The sequence below is a fragment of the Macrotis lagotis genome, chromosome X (genome assembly GCF_037893015.1).
Source record: "Macrotis lagotis isolate mMagLag1 chromosome X, bilby.v1.9.chrom.fasta, whole genome shotgun sequence".
Taxonomy (NCBI): Eukaryota; Metazoa; Chordata; class Mammalia; order Peramelemorphia; family Peramelidae; genus Macrotis; species Macrotis lagotis.
In genome coordinates this window covers 628049319-628069455 of record NC_133666.1, presented here as the reverse complement: position 1 = coordinate 628069455, position 20137 = coordinate 628049319, and the positions used below count along the sequence as shown (strand labels likewise).

Genomic DNA, 20137 nt, shown 5'->3' with positions numbered 1-20137 from the left:
TAGCATCCAGAAAATGTTGAATTCCTATGGTAATGAGTAAAGTGAAAAATAATTTTCTACAAGTTATAGGCATTCTGCAAGACCCAAGTGTCTCATTATATATATATATATATATATATATATATATATATATATATATATATATATACACACATATATGGATGGATATTCAGCTAAGTATACATGTATATGTCACCAGGGAAGCATATTGTATATATAGATATTCTTTTTTCCATGCTGAACCAATCACAGAGATTTGAAAAACCCATGGACAACAAAAAGTAATTTATTTTGTCATCCCTGGAGCTTATCAGAAGGCAAACTACTGTAACATTTCTGTGTGTCTAGTATTGAATCTGACCCTTCATTCTCAAACAGGATTTCTGCCAAATCTAGAAGGCAGAATTTTACTTTTTGATTGTCTGTTCTGAGACATCAGCATGTTATTTACATGTGGAAAACATGTAAGTATCTGATCCCAGAAGAGGATATTACTGATAGAAAAAGAGGATTACCTACAGACACTTGATTCTTTGTTTTTGAAGGACAGTTTTCTGACTCTTTTTGGGATTCTTTTGGGATTTCACTTCCTTTAAGGACATAACAGCACCAACAGAACAAGAACAAAGCTAAACAAGTATTGGCTTTTATTACTGTTGACTCAGTGCCAGCCATCTGTGCTTACTTGCCTGGACAAGTGGAAGCATTGTGTTTGGTAAATCTCATATAGAACAAATGAAGGATCCCTGGTCACTTGATAAATCAGGAAATACTGGAGTACAATTCAGTTTTCTGTTTCTAGAGTCTTGCAGTCAACAAATGCTTGTCTGGGTCTCCTTGATTCATCCCTTGTACAAATTAGTAAAGCAAGACCTTACCATAGTGACCTAAGCCAGGACCAGAGAGCTGCATTCAGGGCTCACCCTTCCCTCATATCCACTAAGCAGTCATAAACCACCATTCACACTGCTATCTATAATTTACTTTACAGTGAAAGGCAAAGTATTTTATATATTGGAGCCTCAGTTTCCCTATCTGTACAATAGGAACAGAGCTTATTTTACCAGGTTGACCAATGTGAACCCTCTACCTGCACAAGTAATCCCATTCCATATTTTCTTCCTCTAAATATTCTCTATCATTCCTTTTTTAAATTAACCTTCAATTTCTCCCTGTCTACTTCTTTTCAATGGCCTAAAAACATGCCCACCTCTCCCAAACCTCAAGAAACTGACTTGATCCTCCCATCCCAGCCATCTGTTAACATAACTCTCCTTTTAATGACTAAACTTCATGAGAAGGCCATATGGAACAAGTGCCCTTGACTTCCTTCCTTCTTACATGCTTATTTTTTCTTTATAACCTGTCTTCCAAACTGTTCTCCCTAAAGTTACTAGTGCTCTTTTATATGCCAAATCTTTTAGCCTTTTCTTAATCCTTGTCCTACTTGAACTGTCTGAAGACTTGGACACTGTCACTTATCTTTTCCTTGACACTCTCTTCTTTATAGATTTTCTAGATATTATTTTTTCCTGGTTCTTTTCCTATTTGTCCAACCATTGCTTTACAGCCTTCTTTGCTGGATCTAATACAGGTCACACCCACTATAAGTTAATGTCCTCCAAGGCTGTGTGCTAGACCTTCTTCTCTTCTCCTTCTTTGCTATTTCATTTAATGATTTCATCAACATCCATTGATTCAATTATCATTTCTCTGAAGATGAGTCTTTGATCTCCTTATCTAGCTTCCTCCAGTCTTGCATCTGCCTATTAGACATCTCAGACTGAATGTCTTGTAGACATCTTAAACTGATCAGATCCAAAACAAAACTCATTATCTTTACTCCCAAGCTCTTTTTTCTCTTTCTACTTTTCCTATTTCTGTACAACTATTTTAGTCATATAGGATTGAAGTTTTAGTGTCATCCTTGACTACTCAGTCTTTCTCCCCCTACCCATATCTAATCAGTTGTGAATTCTACCTTCTCAGGTATATATATATATATATATATATATATATATATATATATATGTTATATATATATATGTATATGTATATATACACACATATATGTATATATATACATACACACACACACACACACACAATATGTCTCCATTTTTCCTTTGACATTGCCACCACCCTGTTGCTGATTCTTATCACTTCACGCCTGAACAATTTAGATAGCCTGTTGGTTGATCTGTCTGCCTCAAGTTTCTTCCTACTCTAATCTATCCTCTCTTTAGCTGCCAAAGTGATTTTCCTAAAGTTCATGTCACATTTCTACTCAATTAACTCCAGTGGTTCCCTATCACCTTCAGGATCAAATATAAAGATTTTCTGTGTTCATAACCCATCCCTTCCTAATTTTCTAGTTTTCTTACACCTTATTACCCTACACAGCATCCTCACTATTCCTCAAAAAAAGTCACTCTTCATTTCCTGCCCTGGCCATTTTCACTGATTTCCCTGTGCCTAAAATGTTTTCTCTTCTTATCTCTTTCTTCTGACTTTTCTGGCTTCCTTCAATTTGGTATTATTACTGTAACCTATGATTTTTCAGCATCCAAAGTATTGGACTTACATGGTACTAGGTTCATTCCTAGGAATGGCTGTTTCCAAATTAATTTTCTATAGTTTGTTTTTCTATCACCTAGAACCTCTGGAAACCTTGAAATAATTGTTCAAATCTAGGCCTTTGTAGATATTGTAAAAAGACCCTCCAGGTTCCATGTAAGCACTAAAGGTAACAATAAACATCAGGCAAATTACAACTTTCATTCTAATCCATAGAAAATGCAAAACATCATAAAGGACTCATAACAGACCACTAAAATAGTTAATACTATTCTCTTCCTTTTTTCTGAAAGGAAAACAAATTTTAGGTCTTTAAAGGGGCAATCCCTTGTTACTGTAGAGAGTCCCATCTTTTTCATAGGGACTTATTAGTTCTATCCTAAGATTCTTCTTTGATGGAAAATGAATTTAGAGTTTCCTGAAAGAGAATCATCCATGAAGTTGATCAGATTGCCTGGAGAAATTCTTCATTATTGCTAATATTATTTGTAATTTTGAGGGTTTGGCTGAAATCTAAAGTTCTATATTAAAAATCCTTGTAATTTTACCTTAACTTGAATCCTTAGTAGTTGCTAAACAAATGTGTCTTCTCTTCAAAAGACAACAATATTTTTTGACACCCCTCTCTCCTCTTTGGGTACCACTCCTCAAGACCAGAAGTCTTTAAAGTGAGGTCCATGACATGATTCCAAGGGATTTGTGATTGACCAATGGAAGGCTGGGGGGTGGGGGGGTGGGAGAAGGCTCTCTGAAAACCTATCTTTAGCACAACTGCACCTACCATTATTCTCAGTAATTTGCATATTCCAACTCTTCCCTTGCTAAGAAAGCTCCAAACCCTCTCCTTTATACCTGAATCCAGCATTGATCCCTCAGCTTCAGTAGTAATGTTTTATCCACTCCTGGTAGCTACTGGTGCTATTGGGAAAATTCCTGCTGTGCTCTCTCCCCACAGTCTCTTACCCTTAGAAAGTATGAAGGTATAGCCCACAAGTAAGATAATCACCCACCCCTTTGTTGTTTTAGGTAGGACAGGGTGATTCTAAAAAAATGAACAGGCAGTGAAGGGGAGGAGGGAGCTGCATTCTTCATTTCAACCAAGTCAAATCAGCAAGCATTTGTTAAGTGCCTACTATGTGCCAGTAAATGGGATAAACACTAGAGTTAAAAAAGATTGGCAAAAAAAATTTCCAAGGAGCTCACAGGCTGATGGGGAGACCATGCAAACAACTGTGTACAAATAAAATAGAGGGATAAATTGTAGATAATCTAAGAGGCAAGGCACTAAGGATTGACTTTTTTTTTTTAGGTATAGGGTAGAAGATTTATTCTTACAAAAAACAGTGGCATATTAAGTATAAAGAGAATCATAGTGTACATTAACAGAATCATTTAAACAGGTTTCAGGCTCCTATCATTATTAGTACAGAAAGCTAGGAGATAAATTGATAAACCTCATTGGGACACAAATTTAAAAAAAAATTAGGATTGAGCTTCTTGCAGAAGACTTTGGGACAGAAAGATGAGGAGGGAAAGAGTTCCAGGCAAGGAGGGAGTCAGTGAAAATGTACTAGGTTGGGCAATGAAGAATTGTACGTAAGTAATCATAAGCAGGCCAATGTCACTGTACCCCTGGTATATTATTTTTTCCCTAGTCCACTCTTCTGAAAGTTCCTATTTTTGCCTTATTGAAAATAACTGGGAAAAAAAACAAAACAAAAAAAGGGGGGGCAGCTAGGTGGCATAGTGGATAAAGCACCAGCCTTGGAGTCAGGAGTACTTGGGTTCAAATCCGGTCTCAGACACTTAGATAATTACCAATAGTTACCTAGCTGTGTGGCCTTGGGCAAGCCACTTAACCCCATTTGTTTGCCTTGCAAAAACCTAAAACACAAAACAAAACGAAAATAACTGGGGTAGCTAGGTGCCACAGTGGATAGAGCACTGGCCTTGGAGTCAGGAGTTACCTGGGTTCAAATCCATTGCCTTGAAAAAATCTACAAAAAAAAAAGGAAAGGAAAGAAAATATCACTTTCCTTACTGGCACTCAGGTTTGTAACTTTAAGTTATCTTTGACTCTTTATTTTTTCTTATCTCAAATATCTAGTCAGTTTTTACATTTTGTCATGATTTCCTCCACAATATCTTGGCATCTCTCTCTCTTTCTCTCTGCTTACAAGGCCACCATTTTAGTTCAGATCCTCATCATCTTCCACCTAGACTATTGTAATAGTCTCCTAATGGGGTCTATTTGTCTCAAGTTTTGCCCCCCCCCACTCCAGTCCATTCCTCACAGATGCCAATGCAATTTTCCTGAGCTATAAAATTATGACCAAGTCACTGGCCAGAATAACTTAACTTCAGGATTAAATATTATTCCATATTTCATACTTTTAAATTTTGCATTTTTGTATAAATTTTATAATGTATAATTTTTTTGTATAGTAATACATGTATGCTCATTTACAAATAAGTAAACATGCATCTAGGGTAGGGAATGCGCTCAAAAAATCTTACTGTTGGGTGCAAAATCAGAAAGTTCAGGAAATAATTGCCTTAGATCATGAATCTAAGCAAACTAAATAAGGCGGGAGCTGGCCTTCATTTCAATGGGGTAGCAAGTCTGTTGACAGTACAAAGTCTGTGGGTTGGATGTGATTGTTTTAAAATGATATATTAATGTGTGTGTTTTTGAACAAGTCAATGCAGTCTAGTCTCTCAGCTCAGTGCCCAAAGGGAGTGTACAGGGTTGGTTCAGAAAGAGGAGTAAGTAGATGACTTGGCAAGGTAGCAGAGACTCAGTTGGAGAGGGGAAGAGAAACCCTTTTTTCCCCAACCAATGGGAATGGGTGAGTAGGAGGGTTGCTTGTGAAACAGACCTGACTCAGTTTGGTAAGATTGCCCTGGTAGTATTCCCTAAATCCTAATTTCACCCTGGGATGGTTAAATGGTACTATTTTTTTTCATTTTTTTTCATCATGCTTTGGATAAAGGTGAAAGATAAGAAGAGTGCAGTTTGAGATGATGGTAACATCATCTGGAAAGCAGGATTCCTGGGTTTTATTGTCAGTTCTAGACTTGATAAGTTTGAGACAACTAGAGCTTTGTTTTCCATCTAGTATGTACTTGAACTGATTCTAAGAATTAGTTTACAGCCAAAATTGTTTGCTTCATAAGGCCCATTCACTTAAAAAACTGACTACTTTGTCTTGTTCCTCCCATCTTGGGTTTCTTTCTTCTCCTCAGCTCTTAGACTTTGGTCATTGAAATTCTGAGTGTGATGAAGGTAGACTAGATTTTAGGATCTGGGATCTCTTTCACTATAAAGGGACTATCTTGAGGATAGTAATAATCCCCTAGACAGAGCACCTCTGAAAGAACATTCTAAGGGGAATCAAGATACCACTAACAACGCAGGGGAAGAGACTAGAGCAGTAGGAGAAAAAAAACACAATCAGAGCACCCTGATGAATCCTACTTAACAATCATGAACCAATAGAACTCTTGGCTGTCTCACCTTTTAATACTGAGAAATTTTGGGAACAAGTGTCCTTCCCATTTTCAGTATTCTACAAGCTACAGGAGTTTGTACATGGGGTATTTCCAAGCACAGAAGAAGAAGAAAGGAATAGGGAAGCAAAGAAATCACATAATCTAAGTATGGCAGGAGAGAGAATCTCAGTTTTACTTAAATTGCAATTAAATGATATTAAAACTTTAATGATTTCAATGATGTATGCTTGAATCAGTGAGGACAGAAGAGAGTCAGTTAGCTAACAAGTCTTTATTAAGCCCTTCCTCTGCAAGCACCCTCCTAAGTACAGGGGATGCAAAGGGAGGGAAAAGCATGGTTCCTGCCCTCAAGGAGCTTCCATTTTAATGAGGAAATAGTATGGAAACAACTATGTCTATATCAAATAAAAACAGGGAAATGAAAGGTAATTTGTGAGACGAGGAACTAGGAAAGAATATTTCTGGAGTGTCTTGAAGTAGGTCATGTAATACAGGAGGCCAAAATGAGAAGGGAGAATATCACAGAGTAGGGCTATGGAGTACAGTGTTCTAGGAACAGTAAGAAGGCCAGTGTCACTGGGTCACTGAGTATTAGAGGGGAGGAAATTATAAGAAGACTGAGAAGACAGAAGGAGGCCAGGCTGTGAAGGATTTTTAAAAGCAAAACAGGAGTTTTTCTTTTTTATTTAACTTGGAGGTAATAAGGAATTTATTGAATGGGTGAAGGTTGGGGGTGGGTTGACATGTAAGGCCTGTCCTTTAGGAAGATCACTTTGATAGTTGAGGAGAGGATGGACTGGATTAGAGAGACTAAGGGAAGACCAACCAGCAGTGTATTGTAATAATCCAGTTATGGAAGTGGTGAGGGCCTGCACTAACAGATGTAAGACTGTGTGTGAGGGGCGGCTAGGTGGTGCAGTGGATAGAGCACCAGCCTTGGAGTCAGGAGTCCCTGAGTTCAAATCCAGCCTCAGACACTTAATAATTACCTAGCTGTGTGGCCTTGGACAAGCCGCTTAAACCCCACTGCCTTGCAAAAACTGAAAGAAAAAAAAAAGACTGTGTGTGGAAACATGGGGGCATATAGAAGAGCGGTTAAGAAGGTAGAAATAACAAAATAACAAGTCTTGACAATTGAGAGAGACTGGAGTCAAGAAGATCCCAAAGTTGTAATTGGGTGGATGTTAGTTACCTGCCACAGAGATCAAAAAGCTGAAAGAGGGAAAGTTAAAAAGAGAAAATAATGGGCTCTGTTTTGAACCTGTTGAGTTTCAGAGATCTGAGAATCTTCTGCTTAGAGATGGATGATAATTAAATCCATGGACATTGATATCACCAGGCACTAAGTGAGATAGAGTATAGCGAGCCTTGGGGAACAGCCTCGAGAAGGAAGGAGGAATGTTGGACAAGTAGGAGAACACAGAGAGAGAGAGAGAGAGAGACACCGAGACCTGGGGTTAGAAAATATCCAGAGATGGGGCGGCTAGGTGGCACAATGGATAGAGCACCGGCCCTGGAGTCAGGAGGACCTGAGTTCAAATGTGACCTCAGACACTTAATAATTACCTAGCTGTGTGGCCTTGGACAAGCCACTTAACTCCATTTGCCTTGCAAAAAAAACTTAAAAAAAGGTGTCCCGGGGAGAATTCCTATTCACTGAGACAGTGAATTCTTTCAAGGGGTAGAGCCATGATAATTGTTGCAGTTGTTTTAATATTTTTATCCCTTAGGTGGGAATTCAGGAAGCAGCTGGGAAGAGAAGTGGGGGAGAAAGCCCTTTTCAGAAAAGGCTGAAAGTGCCGGGCAGCCATTTCAGAGGCTGGAGTGGGGGTGGAGGGCTACCTCAGGTCTTGCTCGTCCTCTAGTGGACTTGGGGGTGCAATGCAGCCTGTGGAAAGAGGAAGCTCCTGGGGATGAATCAGAGCCCAACTTAGTAGGGACCATCAGATGTTTGACTCCAGTGTTGCTTTCTGAGTCACTCTAGCTACCTTGACTGGATTTTAACAAAAATGACTGCTAACTCCTGCATGTCTGGACAATAGCCAAAACCAAAGGGTCACAGTAGGTTCTTTGGAAGGATACAAAAGAAATAGACTAATAATAGACTTTCTCTGCCATGTTTATGTCTAGGAATCCAGAATAAACCGAGAGACCTTGAAATAAATTAGGAAGTAGCATAGGTTCCTGGATCTGAAACCAGATTTCAACATTTGCTCTTTGACCAGCAAATAATGTTTTCTAAATGTTTAGTTTAAAAATAAATGAACAAATAAATAAATAAATAAATGTTTAGTTTAATCTGTCTTTTGGCCAAATATGAATCAGAGATGGCAAATTCTTTTAGTCAGTTGTGGGGCACAGAGGGGTATGTAATAACTCAAATTCTATAGGGCCTTAAGATTAACAAACTACTTATATCACAATAAAGGTGATAGTTATTGGGTAGGTAGCTGCCTTATTGCTATCCCTACTTTATAGTTGAGAAAACTGAGGCTCAGAGAATATTAATAACTTTGGAGATAGTACGTGAATCTAGTATTCTTTTCACTACACCATAATGTTTTTTAAATTATTATTTATAATATATTTCTAAATTACCAAAAATCCAACTTCTCTTTCTCCATCCCAATGAAGGAAAAAAGAAAAACCAAAACCTCTGCAAGTCATGCAAAATATATTTCCATATTAGTCTTGTGACAGAAAAACACAGACCCTCCCCCCAAAAAAACAAAACAAAATAAAGTTTAAAAAAAATTCTTTTCAATCTTCAGATTCCATTAGTTCTTTCTCTAGAGATGGATAGGATTTTTCATCCTAAGCCCTTCTCATTTCTTATAGTAAAATAGGATCCACATTTAGATAGCATAACTTGTTCAGTCATTCTCCCTTGGTTTCTTATTCTTTGCCATTGCAAAAATTGCTATTGATATTTTTGTGCAAACTTATACTTAGGACTAATTCCCACCCTCCCTGCCTTTAACTTAACATTTCTCTTATTCTCCCCTTCTCTCCTTTGTCTCTTATTTTCCTACTGGATGAAATGTATTTGTTTGTGTGTGTGTGTGTGTGTGTGTGTGTGTCTGTGTGTCTGTGTGTCTGTGTGTCTGTGTGTGTCTGTGTGTCTGTGTGTTTACCTCTTTTGGCCAGTTCAGATGAGAATTTAATTTAGGGGTTTCAACTGTTGACTGCTTCCCAATCCCTTGCTTGCTTTTATGACTTTCTACTTGCATACCTCAGTTATGAGAGAGAATTTTCCCTAACCTTCCTTTCCTTTTACCCCATAGTTTATCTACTTGCATACCTCAGTTATGAGAGATAATTTTCACTAACCTTCCTTTCCTTTTACCCCATAGTTTATTCCTCTTTTCCTCTTTCAAGACATCACAAAACCACTTTCAGGTCGTCTGCCTAATCAGACTCTCCCTATTATTCCTGATAATCATTTGGGTTCAAAGGGGACATATGTAACATCTCTTCATATTAGATTTTAAGAAGTTTTTTCCTTGTTTATTCCCTTATAATCCTCTTTTGCATTTCTCTTAATTCATGTGTTTGCAAAGTCTCTATTGCAATTCTAGTCTTTTATTGGCACTACTTGGAGGTTCGCTATTTCATTAAAGAACCATTCTTGGGTGGCTATGTGGCCTAGTGGATAAAGGCTAGGTTCAAATCCGGTCTCAGACATTTAATTACCTAGCTGTGTGGCCTTAGGCAAGCCACTTAACCCCATTTGCCTTGCAAAAACCTAAAAAAAAAAAAAAAAAAAAAAAAAAACCATTCTTCCCTCTGTAGAATTATACTCAATTTTGCTAGATAAGTTGTTTTTGGTTGTCTTTACTGGTTGCTTTCTGGAATGTGGTATCCCAAGCTCTTCTTTATGGGAGCTACTAAATTATCTGTGATTCTGACTGTGGCTACTCATAGACTGAATTCTTTTGTAATCCAGGTTTCTCAGAGCATGCTCAGTCCTAACATGGAGACACCCTGGAGAACCTTTTTGCCTTCCCCTGCTTCTAGAAATGGACTTGGGTTTGTTTGTTTCTGTGCTGTGTTTATCCTCCTCAGTTTCAGGTGCAGGAGGTGATCCTAACAAACTAGGAATTGGAGCCATGGTGACCTTTAAATCAGGATTACCACCTGTAATGGGAGCTAGGAGAAGCCAGATCCAGATAGGACCTGGGCCTGAATTTTATGGGAACTGAGTTAAGCATGAACCTGATTCTAACCCTTTTCACTCCAGAAACTGAGGTGGTGCTGGAGGGAGTAAGATTAGACTCCCTGAGTTGGGGGAGTAATTTGTTCATTTGTGATCATACCTTCTGAAGTTGGAAAAAAAAAACTGACCTGATTGTTGGTGGCCATTTGGAAGTAGGGTACTGGAACTACTCTTATGTGTGGGCTGGAGTCAATGACAGAGAGTTAGATACCAAGGCCCTGAAAGGGGAGTGGAGATCTTACCCCTTCTTCCCACCCTCCTAGAAGTATACCTTCTGTTACACTTTCTGACTACTTGCAGTATTTTTTTTTTTTTGACATGGGAAGGGTTCTGGATTTGGGCTATAATGTTCATTTGTTTCATGAGGGACTGAGAGAATCTTTCATTATCCATTTTGCCCTCTGGTTTTAAAAGATCTGAGCAGTTTTCTTTTAGGATTTCTTGAAATATGATGTTTAAGTTGTTGTTTTTTTTGATGATGGTTTTCAAGTAGCCCAATGATTCTCAAATTATCTCTCCTCTTACTTTACTAAGTCTTTGTTTTTGCTATTAGATATCTTTTATTTTTTTCTGTTTTCTTTGTGTTTTAATATCTCTCATATTAGGGAATCATTAGCTTCTGTTATAGTCCATTCTAATTATTAGGAAGTTTGTTGCTTGACAAAGTTTTGTACCTCTTGTACCAAACTGTTAATTGCCTTTCCAATTTTTTTTCATAGCTCTCATCTCTTTTGCATTTTTTCCCCTCTTGGTATTCTCATTTTCTTGATATAAATTTTTCTTAAAATTCTTACTTTATGTCTTCTAGAAATTCTAACTCATAGGGTTTCCAGACTGAGCTATCTCTGAGATCCTGAAATAAAAACAATACTCCAAGAAAGCAGCAATAGGACCAGTCCAAGCTGTTTTTCTTTGAGGCTCTGCTTGTAAATGTTTTAAAGTAATTCTTTTCTTTTGGGCTTTAGCATCCCTGTCACTATAAAAATGCTTTATGAGGAATTCATATTTTGTTTTTTTTATTCTTCCAGCCTACTTCCTGACTTTGGACCTGGCTCTGTACCCTTCTGGGAGGAGCATCTGGACTGGTCTTGCTTCTAATTTCTTGGGGGTATTGAGTATTATGTTATTCCAGGATCTAAGGGACAGCTCAGACTGGAGACCTACAAGCATTCAGTGTTCCCAAAGTGATCTGATTTGGGCAGTGTCTGATTGTTGCCCCTGGTCTGAGCTTTGAGAATCTTAGACCTCAATTTGGACCTAAGGAACAACCCATATGGAGTTTCAGTTGTCTGCTGCTGAATTCCAGCCTTCTCAACCATCTACAAAGCTCTGCTGGTTCAGAATGCTGGAACTATATAGACTTCCCTTTGGTCTGGAATTCCCCCGTTACTGCCCTGAATGTTTAAAGATGGCTAGAAGTTGAAACTGAGATTCTGATAAGCTCTTCTGGTACAAGTTATACCTGTCATTTGCTTCTGAATTTGCCCCTTGCTTGCTACATAGCTTAAGACCTGCAACCCCTGGAATGCTAGCTTGAAGTGTAGGTCCCTGCACAGTCTACCCTGGATCTATGACCTGAAGCTCAGTAAGTAACAAAGGTGCCCGGTGGCTCTTGTTTCTGTTCCCTACAAAAATGTAATTTGTATTTGTCCTATGCTCTGAGCCAGATTGTGACCCCAGATCTGTGACATGGACCTCTCTGCTTGTCTCCCTATTTTCCTGGCTCTGGAAGATTTTTTTCCCTCTTAATTGCTGATTAAGATAAATTCTGGGGGTGGCTAGGTGGCACAGTAGATAGAGCACTGGCCCTGGAATCAGGAGTACCTGAGTTCAAATCCAGCCTCCCAGACACTTAATAATTACCTAGCTGTGTGGCCTTAGGCAAGCCACTTAACCCCAATTGCCTTGCAAAAACCTAAAAAAAAAAAATTCTGGTTCATTTAGAGGAGTTGGTGAAGGAGGGGGAAGTAAGTACTCAATACTTTTGTTTCTGCAACTCTATCATTTTCTCTCTGCTTCACACTGCCTTTGGGTGTCTTGTAATCTAGGTAGTACAAATCCATTTTTATAAAGGAGGAAACTGAAATCCAGAGACATTAAGTGACTTCACCAAAGTCATCCAGATTGTAAGTAACAAATCTGGAATTCAAATCAAGATCCTTTTGCTTCCAGTTCAGTGCTCTAGCTGCTTTACCAGATCACCTCTTTTCCATTTGATCCTCCTCCTCATTTCCCTCATCCCTCACTGTTGTTTCTCATATTCACTGCTGTTTGTTTCAAGCCTTATTTGTGGTAGGGTAAGAGGAGAGAGTACTGGCACCTGGCTGCTGCTCCTTGAAAGCTTGTTTGAATGACCATTCTACAAGTACCCACTGCAACATTTGGCTTCAAGCTCTTGGTCACATACATAGTCTTTTTATATGTCCTCTTTTCCCAGGCATCTCCTATGGATAGTACATTGGTTTCCTCCTTGCCTGGCAAAAATCCTCATTCTGATGAACAAGTTTGCTCAAAGGCTCCAATGACCCTGAAAAGCACCTCTTCACACAAGCTACAGCCCAGGTAGGTGGTGAAAGAAAAGACATCCTAGGGGCAGCTAGGTGGCGCAGTGGATAGAGCACCAGCCCTGCAGTCAGAAGGACCTGAGTTCAAATTCGACCTCAGATACTTAATAATTACCTAGCTGTGTGGCCTTGGGCAAGCCACTTAACCCCATTGCCTTGCAAAAACAAACAAACAAAAAAAAGACATCCTAGTCCTTTCAGCCTCCCAGAGAAGCCTTTCCCTTTTAAGACTACCAGTCCAGGCTATGGGGTTGCTTTCTTCAAGGCGTTGTTGTTTAGGAGTTAGATGATTGTTAACTTGTTAATCATGCCATTTTGCTTCAGGAGCATACTGACAGTGTGGTACAGTAGAGGGAACACTCATGTGTTCCCTCAAATTCTGTCCCCTCCTTTTAACCTTTGATGACTCAGGAAAATTATTTAACTTCCCCCTTCTCATTTTCCTGAATTTTTTTTGAACTAAATAAAAGAGGTAATTCTTTTTGCCTCATTTTTTTTATCTGTCCTTAATCACTGAATATTTGTTGCTTCAGTCAAACTGAGAGCTGGGAAAGAACTGAAATTAAAAGGCCAAGGTCTCCCACTGCATCCAGGACAATCTCTAATTGTACTGATCTATATCTTGTCACTGGATCTAACTTGCTCCACAGGAGAGTGAAATTGGTGGCTTACTACAACCTTCCCTCAATTAAATGCAGTTCACTTGCAAGGACTGACATCAACTTTCCTAATGTCTTGGTTCTCTTCAAGAACAAAGGACAAACAATAAATGAACCAGGAAGGAATTGGATTAAACCTTTCCTAAAATTCCTTCAGGAAACCTAGATAGCACAGTAGATAGAGCACTGGGCTTGGAATCAGGAACATTCATCTTTATGATTTCAAATCTGGCCTCAGACACTTACTGTATGACCCTGGGCAAGTCACTTCACCCTGGTTGCTTCTTTTTCTTCGTCTGTAAAATGAGCTGGAGAAAGAAATGGCAAACCACTCCTGTATCTCTACTAAGAAAACCCTAAATGGGAAAGCAAAGAATGAGACATGACTGAAAAAACAATAATAAAATCCCATCAAGCCCTAAATCTATTATCTTTATTAAGTAAGTGATTAAGTAAATGGAAGCTTTCCCAGACTGGAAGTGGTCTTCTTTTTTCTGAATTCCTTTTACATTTGTGGTTTGTACTGTTCATTTGTCATTTGATCATCAACTGCTTTATTTTGCTATTCTGTCTTTGAATGTGTAATAATCGTAAAATTATAGGATTTTATAACTAGAAAAGACCTTAGTGATCATCACAGGAGGAACTTGGGCCTGCAAAGGGGAAGTAACTTACGTATCTAAAGTGAAGGAGGTAATAAGTGGCAAAGGTGAGACTCTCTCCATAACTCAACTGTAAGTTACAATTTTAAAAGATGGCATCCTGGAAGCAGAGGGATTAGCCCTGGTGGCTAAATGGGATTTGGAAAAGTAGAAAAAAGAGTATTTAGGGTAGAGAGAAGAAAGAATAGCATGAACAGCAGAGATAGGGAGACTAGGGAAAAAGTATGGTACGTTCATGTGATAATAAGCTTGGTCTGCTTAAAAGAGAAAATAAGTATGACAAGCTGCATTTATCAACTCTTTTTAGAGAAAAGGGTAGTATAAATGACTAAATTTTTCAAATAACTAAAATTTATCTCTCTGAACATCAAGGATGGATTTAATTTAAATTATTTGCATGTAAATCTTTCTAAAATGTATCATGTATCTCCCTTCCTTAGCATGTTATGTGAAATCTTTCACTTAGGTTTGCAAAATCAGCTAGGGTGGTAGTGTGTGGTGATGTGGATAGACCACTGGCCCTGGAGTCAGGAAGACTTGGGTTCAAATCCAGCCTCAAGACACTTAAGAATTACATAGCTATGTGACCTTGGGCAAGTCACTTAACCCCCAATTGCCTTGCAAAAACAAAAACAAAACCAATTCTGTAAATTCAGGATTGCAGAGATCCAGCTAAAAAGTAGTTTATATAAAAAAAAAATGATGAGGGTTCAGTGTGAAAGTTCAGTATGAGCCAGTAGTTTGACTTAACAGTCAAAAAAGATCTTAGGCTTCATTAATAAAAACAAAATAAAGGAAACCATTTTCACACTGTCTTCTGCTTTGGTCAGGACGCTTCTGGACCATGGATCTGGTAGGAAGGACATTGACAGCTAAATCATACTCAGAGTGCCATACAGGGAAGGATTAAAGACAATGGAGATACTGGAGAAGAGATGACCCAAGGGCACATGATTTCTGCCTTCAAACATATGAAGGACTGTTAGATACGTATAACTTAAGTCCTTAAAAGAACATGCCCTGGATTGAGTCTTGCCTTATATGTAGAACTCTAGGCTGAGAAATTCTCTCTACCAATACAGACAAGCATCTTCTCATTAACTGAGGGTCTTCAAAGAACACCTAGAGCTTTAGGAGGTGAAATGACTTGTCTATGGGATCCCATGGTCAGTCTGTGTTTTAAGTAGGACTTGAATTTGGATTTTTCTTGTTTCAAGGCTGATTTTCTCACAAATATGCCTCTCAAGACTACCTTTCCCATCAGAAACCATCTCCTTGGAAAACCCTTGAGAATGAAACAGGCAGAGGTTTATTGCTTCTCCTCACTATCCCTCAGTCTCCCCTGATGATCTCCTTCCATTACTCCCTTGTATTCCCTCCATCTAACTGGACCTATTCACTAGAAGCAGTGCTATCTGATTAGTAACAGGCATTCATTGTAAAGAGACACCTTCCTTTTTTTTTTAACCAAAAATATATTTATATAAAAGAAAAACTTACATTGATATAATGCTTTAAAGTTTACAGAAGCATTAATTACATCTACCATCTAACTTATGAAACTGAGGTACAGAGAAGTAAAGTGACTTGCCCATGGTCACACAGTTACTAAGTGTCATTGGCAGAATTTGATCTCAGATCTTCCTGATATCAAATCCAACACTTTATCCACTAAATTATATTACCTCTAGGAAGAGGAATTACTTTATTTGACCCCAGAGGGCAGAAGTAGGAGCAATAAGAGAAAGTTGCAGAAAGAAAAAAATTTGACCTGGAAAAAATAATAATAATAATCAGAACTCTCCAAAGCAGAATGGACTTCCTCAGATCATGGTGAGTTCACCATCACTGGACATTTCCAGGCAAAGTTCTAGTGAGGATTCAATAAAAGGTTGAACCTGATGGATTCTTAGATTCCTTCTTCAAAATCTGAAATAATATAATTTTCAAAGGTATGAGTATTTAACTTCTGATTACTCTGGGTCCCCAATGTGACCTTTATTTGTTTTATTGTTCTTTAATACTTCTGTGTACTCCCTATAAAGAACTCTCAAGAGATATAGGGCAAGTTGCTCCTGCACTAACTAGCTCCAGTTCCAGTGCTTTTCAGGTTAGCATATGTCTCTTCTTCTCCTGTGCTTTTGCTCTCTGTCAGTCCCCACTTCTTCATCTGCTCAGTATACTATGCTATCATGTCTCCTCCTGCAGGGATCAGCCAACCACTCGATAGTTCCTCGGTAATTGCTTCTTCTATTTTCCTTGTGACTTCTGTCTTTAAGAGGATTCCATTTTGAAATCACAACTATATAAAAAAGTATTTAATGGGTGGCTTGGGGGATAATAGAAGTCAATGTCTGATTTGCCTGAAGATCTTCAAATCTTCAAATCAAATACCAAGGAATGAATTGAGTGAAGCAATACATTGAGTCTCTACTAACACTTACCTTTGTTTTTTTTTACTGTAAGGTATGAAATGGCAGAAGGCAGCAGTGACCCTGCAAGAGAAGATGCAACAAATATTATCTGTGGTCTAACTGTTGAACTGTCTAACCTCAAGTAAGGTCTTACTCCTGCATTAGGGAAGCTAAGAAACACTCTCAAGAAATATGGGAATGTGAAAGGTCAGGAATCTGAGGAAAGAGGGAAAAAGGGAAGGGGCAAATTAAGGATTAAAGAAACAGTTCTGTCAGGGACAACAGCAAGATGTGACTCAACATCAGTAAGGCAAAGAAAACAAATCCCAAGGTAAACCTTCCAGCAAACAACCAAACTATGTCCTACCTGCCCAGGCTTGCAGGTTGTAGCTTTCTGGGGAACTCCAGAAGTTTCCCATGAACATAATGATGATGATGATGACAATGACTCACATTCATAGAATGCCAAGCATTTTCCTCACAGCAGCCCTCAGAGAGAGGTAGAACAGGTCTTTATTGTCTTCATTTAACAGATGAGACAACTAGTACTCACAGAGGTATGAGACTCACCAAGGCAAATGCCATCAAACATCTGGGCTAAGACTTGAAACCAGTTCTTCATGGAACCAAGATCCAAGGGCTTTCACATATATATATATACATATATATATGTATATATATAGAGAGAGAGAGATCTATATATAGAGTTATAGATATCTATATAATATATATGACATAATAATGGTAACTTGAGAACTTTATGGACTGATTTCCTCCCATCTACCCTAAGAGGTAGGTAGTGTAGCAAACATAATTATATCAATTTGAAAGCTGCAGAAATTAAGCTTAGGAAAGGTTCAGCAGTCTTCCCAGGATTATTCAGCTAGGGTATAGCAGGTGGCCAGTGGATAGAGTACTATTCCTGAGGTCTGGAAAACTCATCTTCTGAATTCAAATCTGGCCTCAGATACTTACTAGCTGTGTGACCCTGGGCAAGTTATTTAATCCTGTTTGCCTCAGTTTCCTCATCTTACAATGAACTAGAGAAGGAAATGACAAACCACTTCAGTATCTTTGCCAAGAAAACCCCAAATGGGATCATGGGGCGGCTAGGTGGTATAGTGGATAAAGCACCGGCCCTAGAGTCAGGAGTACCTGGGTTCAAATCCGGTCTCAGACACTTAATAATTACCTAGCTGTGTGGCCTTGGGCAAGCTACTTAACCCCGTTTGCCTTGAAAAAAAACCTAAAAAAAAAAGAGTTGGACATAACTGAACAATAAATAACAATTCCTCTAGGTTTTAGACTTGGGATTTAAAGACAGTTCTCTTGACTTTAAGACCAGTGCTACTTAACCTTTTAACTACTGTGATAGTAAAACTTTGATTAGAAACTAGGGGATCTTGGCTATTCTTCTGTTGTGTGATCTGATGACTTTCTCTTGATTACTTAATCAGGTCCAGTTTTGAGGGAGATCACTTTGACTTCATCACTTATCTCCCATTTTCATATTGCATTCCTTTTCAGGTCACAGTATTCTCAAAAAGATTTAGAAGAGTCACAATTTGGGGACTGTAGAAGACAGCTTTGTTGTTAGGGAGGGTTTGTACTTGGATAGGTTTATATTATTCTAGCTTATTAATAAAAATAGGGGGGCAGCTAGGTGACATAGTGGATAAAGCACCGGCCCTGGAGTCAGGAGTACCTGGGTTCAAATCCGGTCTCAGACACTTAATAATTACCTAGCTGTGTGGCCTTGGGCAAGCCACTTAACCCCGTTTGCCTTGCAAAAACCTAAAAAAATTAAAAATAAAAATAGCTTACATTAATGCAGCACTTTCAGATTTTGAAGTGTTTTACATGTGAAATGCAGTTGATACAACCACCCTATGAGGTAGGGGATATTATTGTCCCCATTTTACAAGTGAGGAAACTGATACTGAGAAGTAAGGTAACTTGCTCAGTCACACAGTTTAGACTGCATCCCAAATAGGATTTGAACATAGTTTTTCCAGACTCCAAGTTCAATACTCAATGCACTGCATCACCTAACTGCTCTTGTGGAGAATGATAACTCACATAAAGTTTTTCCCCATTCTTTTTCAGCCGATTGATCATGAGCACCCATAGAGACCTGGAATCTTTCAGACGCCTAAAGCACCGAAAGGGAAAAGCAGCTGGAAAGCAGTCCCACTACCAGTTTTCCTATCCCCCAAAAGGAGTGACACATTGCTCCCATGTTATGAAAAAATGGAAAGAAAAGTAAGGCTTTCTCTATCTTGAGAAAGATAAGTCTGATGGCTCAGACCTCAGAGTCTCTTCAAGGTTTATGTGTTTTTTCTTTCCTTCCAGGTATCAAAAGATCTTTCAAAGTGGAATGTTTAAATTAGACCATGTGAAGCAACTTTTTTCCTCTCTCTCTCTAAACAGATGTTTAAAAGTTCTCTTGTTATAAAACCAGTAGAGTCTGAGTTTAGTTTTCTGGGACTATTTCCAATTATTATTTTCCTTTCCAAGATCTAAGTTATAAAACTGACCTTTAGGGACATCAGAATATTTCTGTGGATTAGTCTCTTCAGTTTCTAAGAGTAGGGCTTTAATGCTTTCTTAAGAAACTAAAAGTGATTGCTAACTATACAAGATGAAAACAAACTAAAATTGTAGAGATGAGAGATTCTTGGCCTCATCCAGGAGTCTTTCTCTGTAACTTTTCTTATTTAGAAAGGAAGTTTTGGTTGTAATTTGTAGCTTGAGCCAAATAACATTGTTAGTTTCTGGAGTGAAATCCCAGGCCATTCAAGTCCAACTGATGTCTCTTAATAGAAAGGCTTGTTCTACTTTTCTGCAGATGGAGGGAGTCCCAGTGGTCCTGGGAATAAACCCAAGGGGCCAGTGGGAATACAAGATGTTTATCTTGGTTTGCAAATTTCAGGTCATTTGGTTAAGGTTATTGAAGGTTCAGTATTTGTGTCTTTCCTGGAAAAGGAAAAGGAACTCTTTGTTTGTAAGATCTGTGCCTATCTCTTGATTTCCAATATAATTCTACCTTAAAACAAGATTAATAAATGAGTATCTTTAAGTAAGCTATGGTTTACAATTATTATACTTTAATAAATGAAAATATTTCTGCTTGCTAGGCATGCATTATCTCACTTAAATAATGTTATCTGTAATGTCCTCTGTTTTTCTCACCCTGCTGAAAAGGACATTTAAGTCATTTCTCGTATAAACTACTCACAAAATCCCGGGGAAACGAAGAAAAGAATGGAAAAATTGATGGGGCACAAAAGAGACCTGGGAATTTCCATACATTATCCAGCAAGTCACTTCAATTCAGCAAGCACTTTGTAAACATCTACTATATGCAAAACACTATATACTAAGCAGCTGAGTATATTTTATATTTATTTATTTCATATTTTATACACACACACACACACACACACACACACACACACACACACAGGCACACATACACATATCAATAAGAGCCAATATGACTTCATCCAGAACTTCATGCTAGACTCCCCTC

At 38.4% G+C, this 20137-nt stretch overlaps 1 protein-coding gene across 4 annotated transcripts in view; it reads left to right on the top strand.

The window, feature by feature from the left end:
• The window catches only part of BRME1 (break repair meiotic recombinase recruitment factor 1), a 44213-nt gene extending 24544 nt beyond the window's left edge, over positions 1–19669 (top strand). For all 4 annotated transcript variants that reach the window (XM_074203579.1, XM_074203577.1, XM_074203578.1 and 1 more), the window contains 3 exons: positions 12744–12868; positions 16658–16747; positions 18712–19669. In XM_074203579.1, the coding sequence (XP_074059680.1) occupies positions 12744–12868; positions 16658–16747; positions 18712–18871 (375 nt within the window). In that variant the 3' untranslated portion in view covers positions 18872–19669. The remainder of the gene's footprint in view (positions 1–12743; positions 12869–16657; positions 16748–18711) is intronic.
• Positions 19670–20137: the final 468 nt, after the last annotated feature.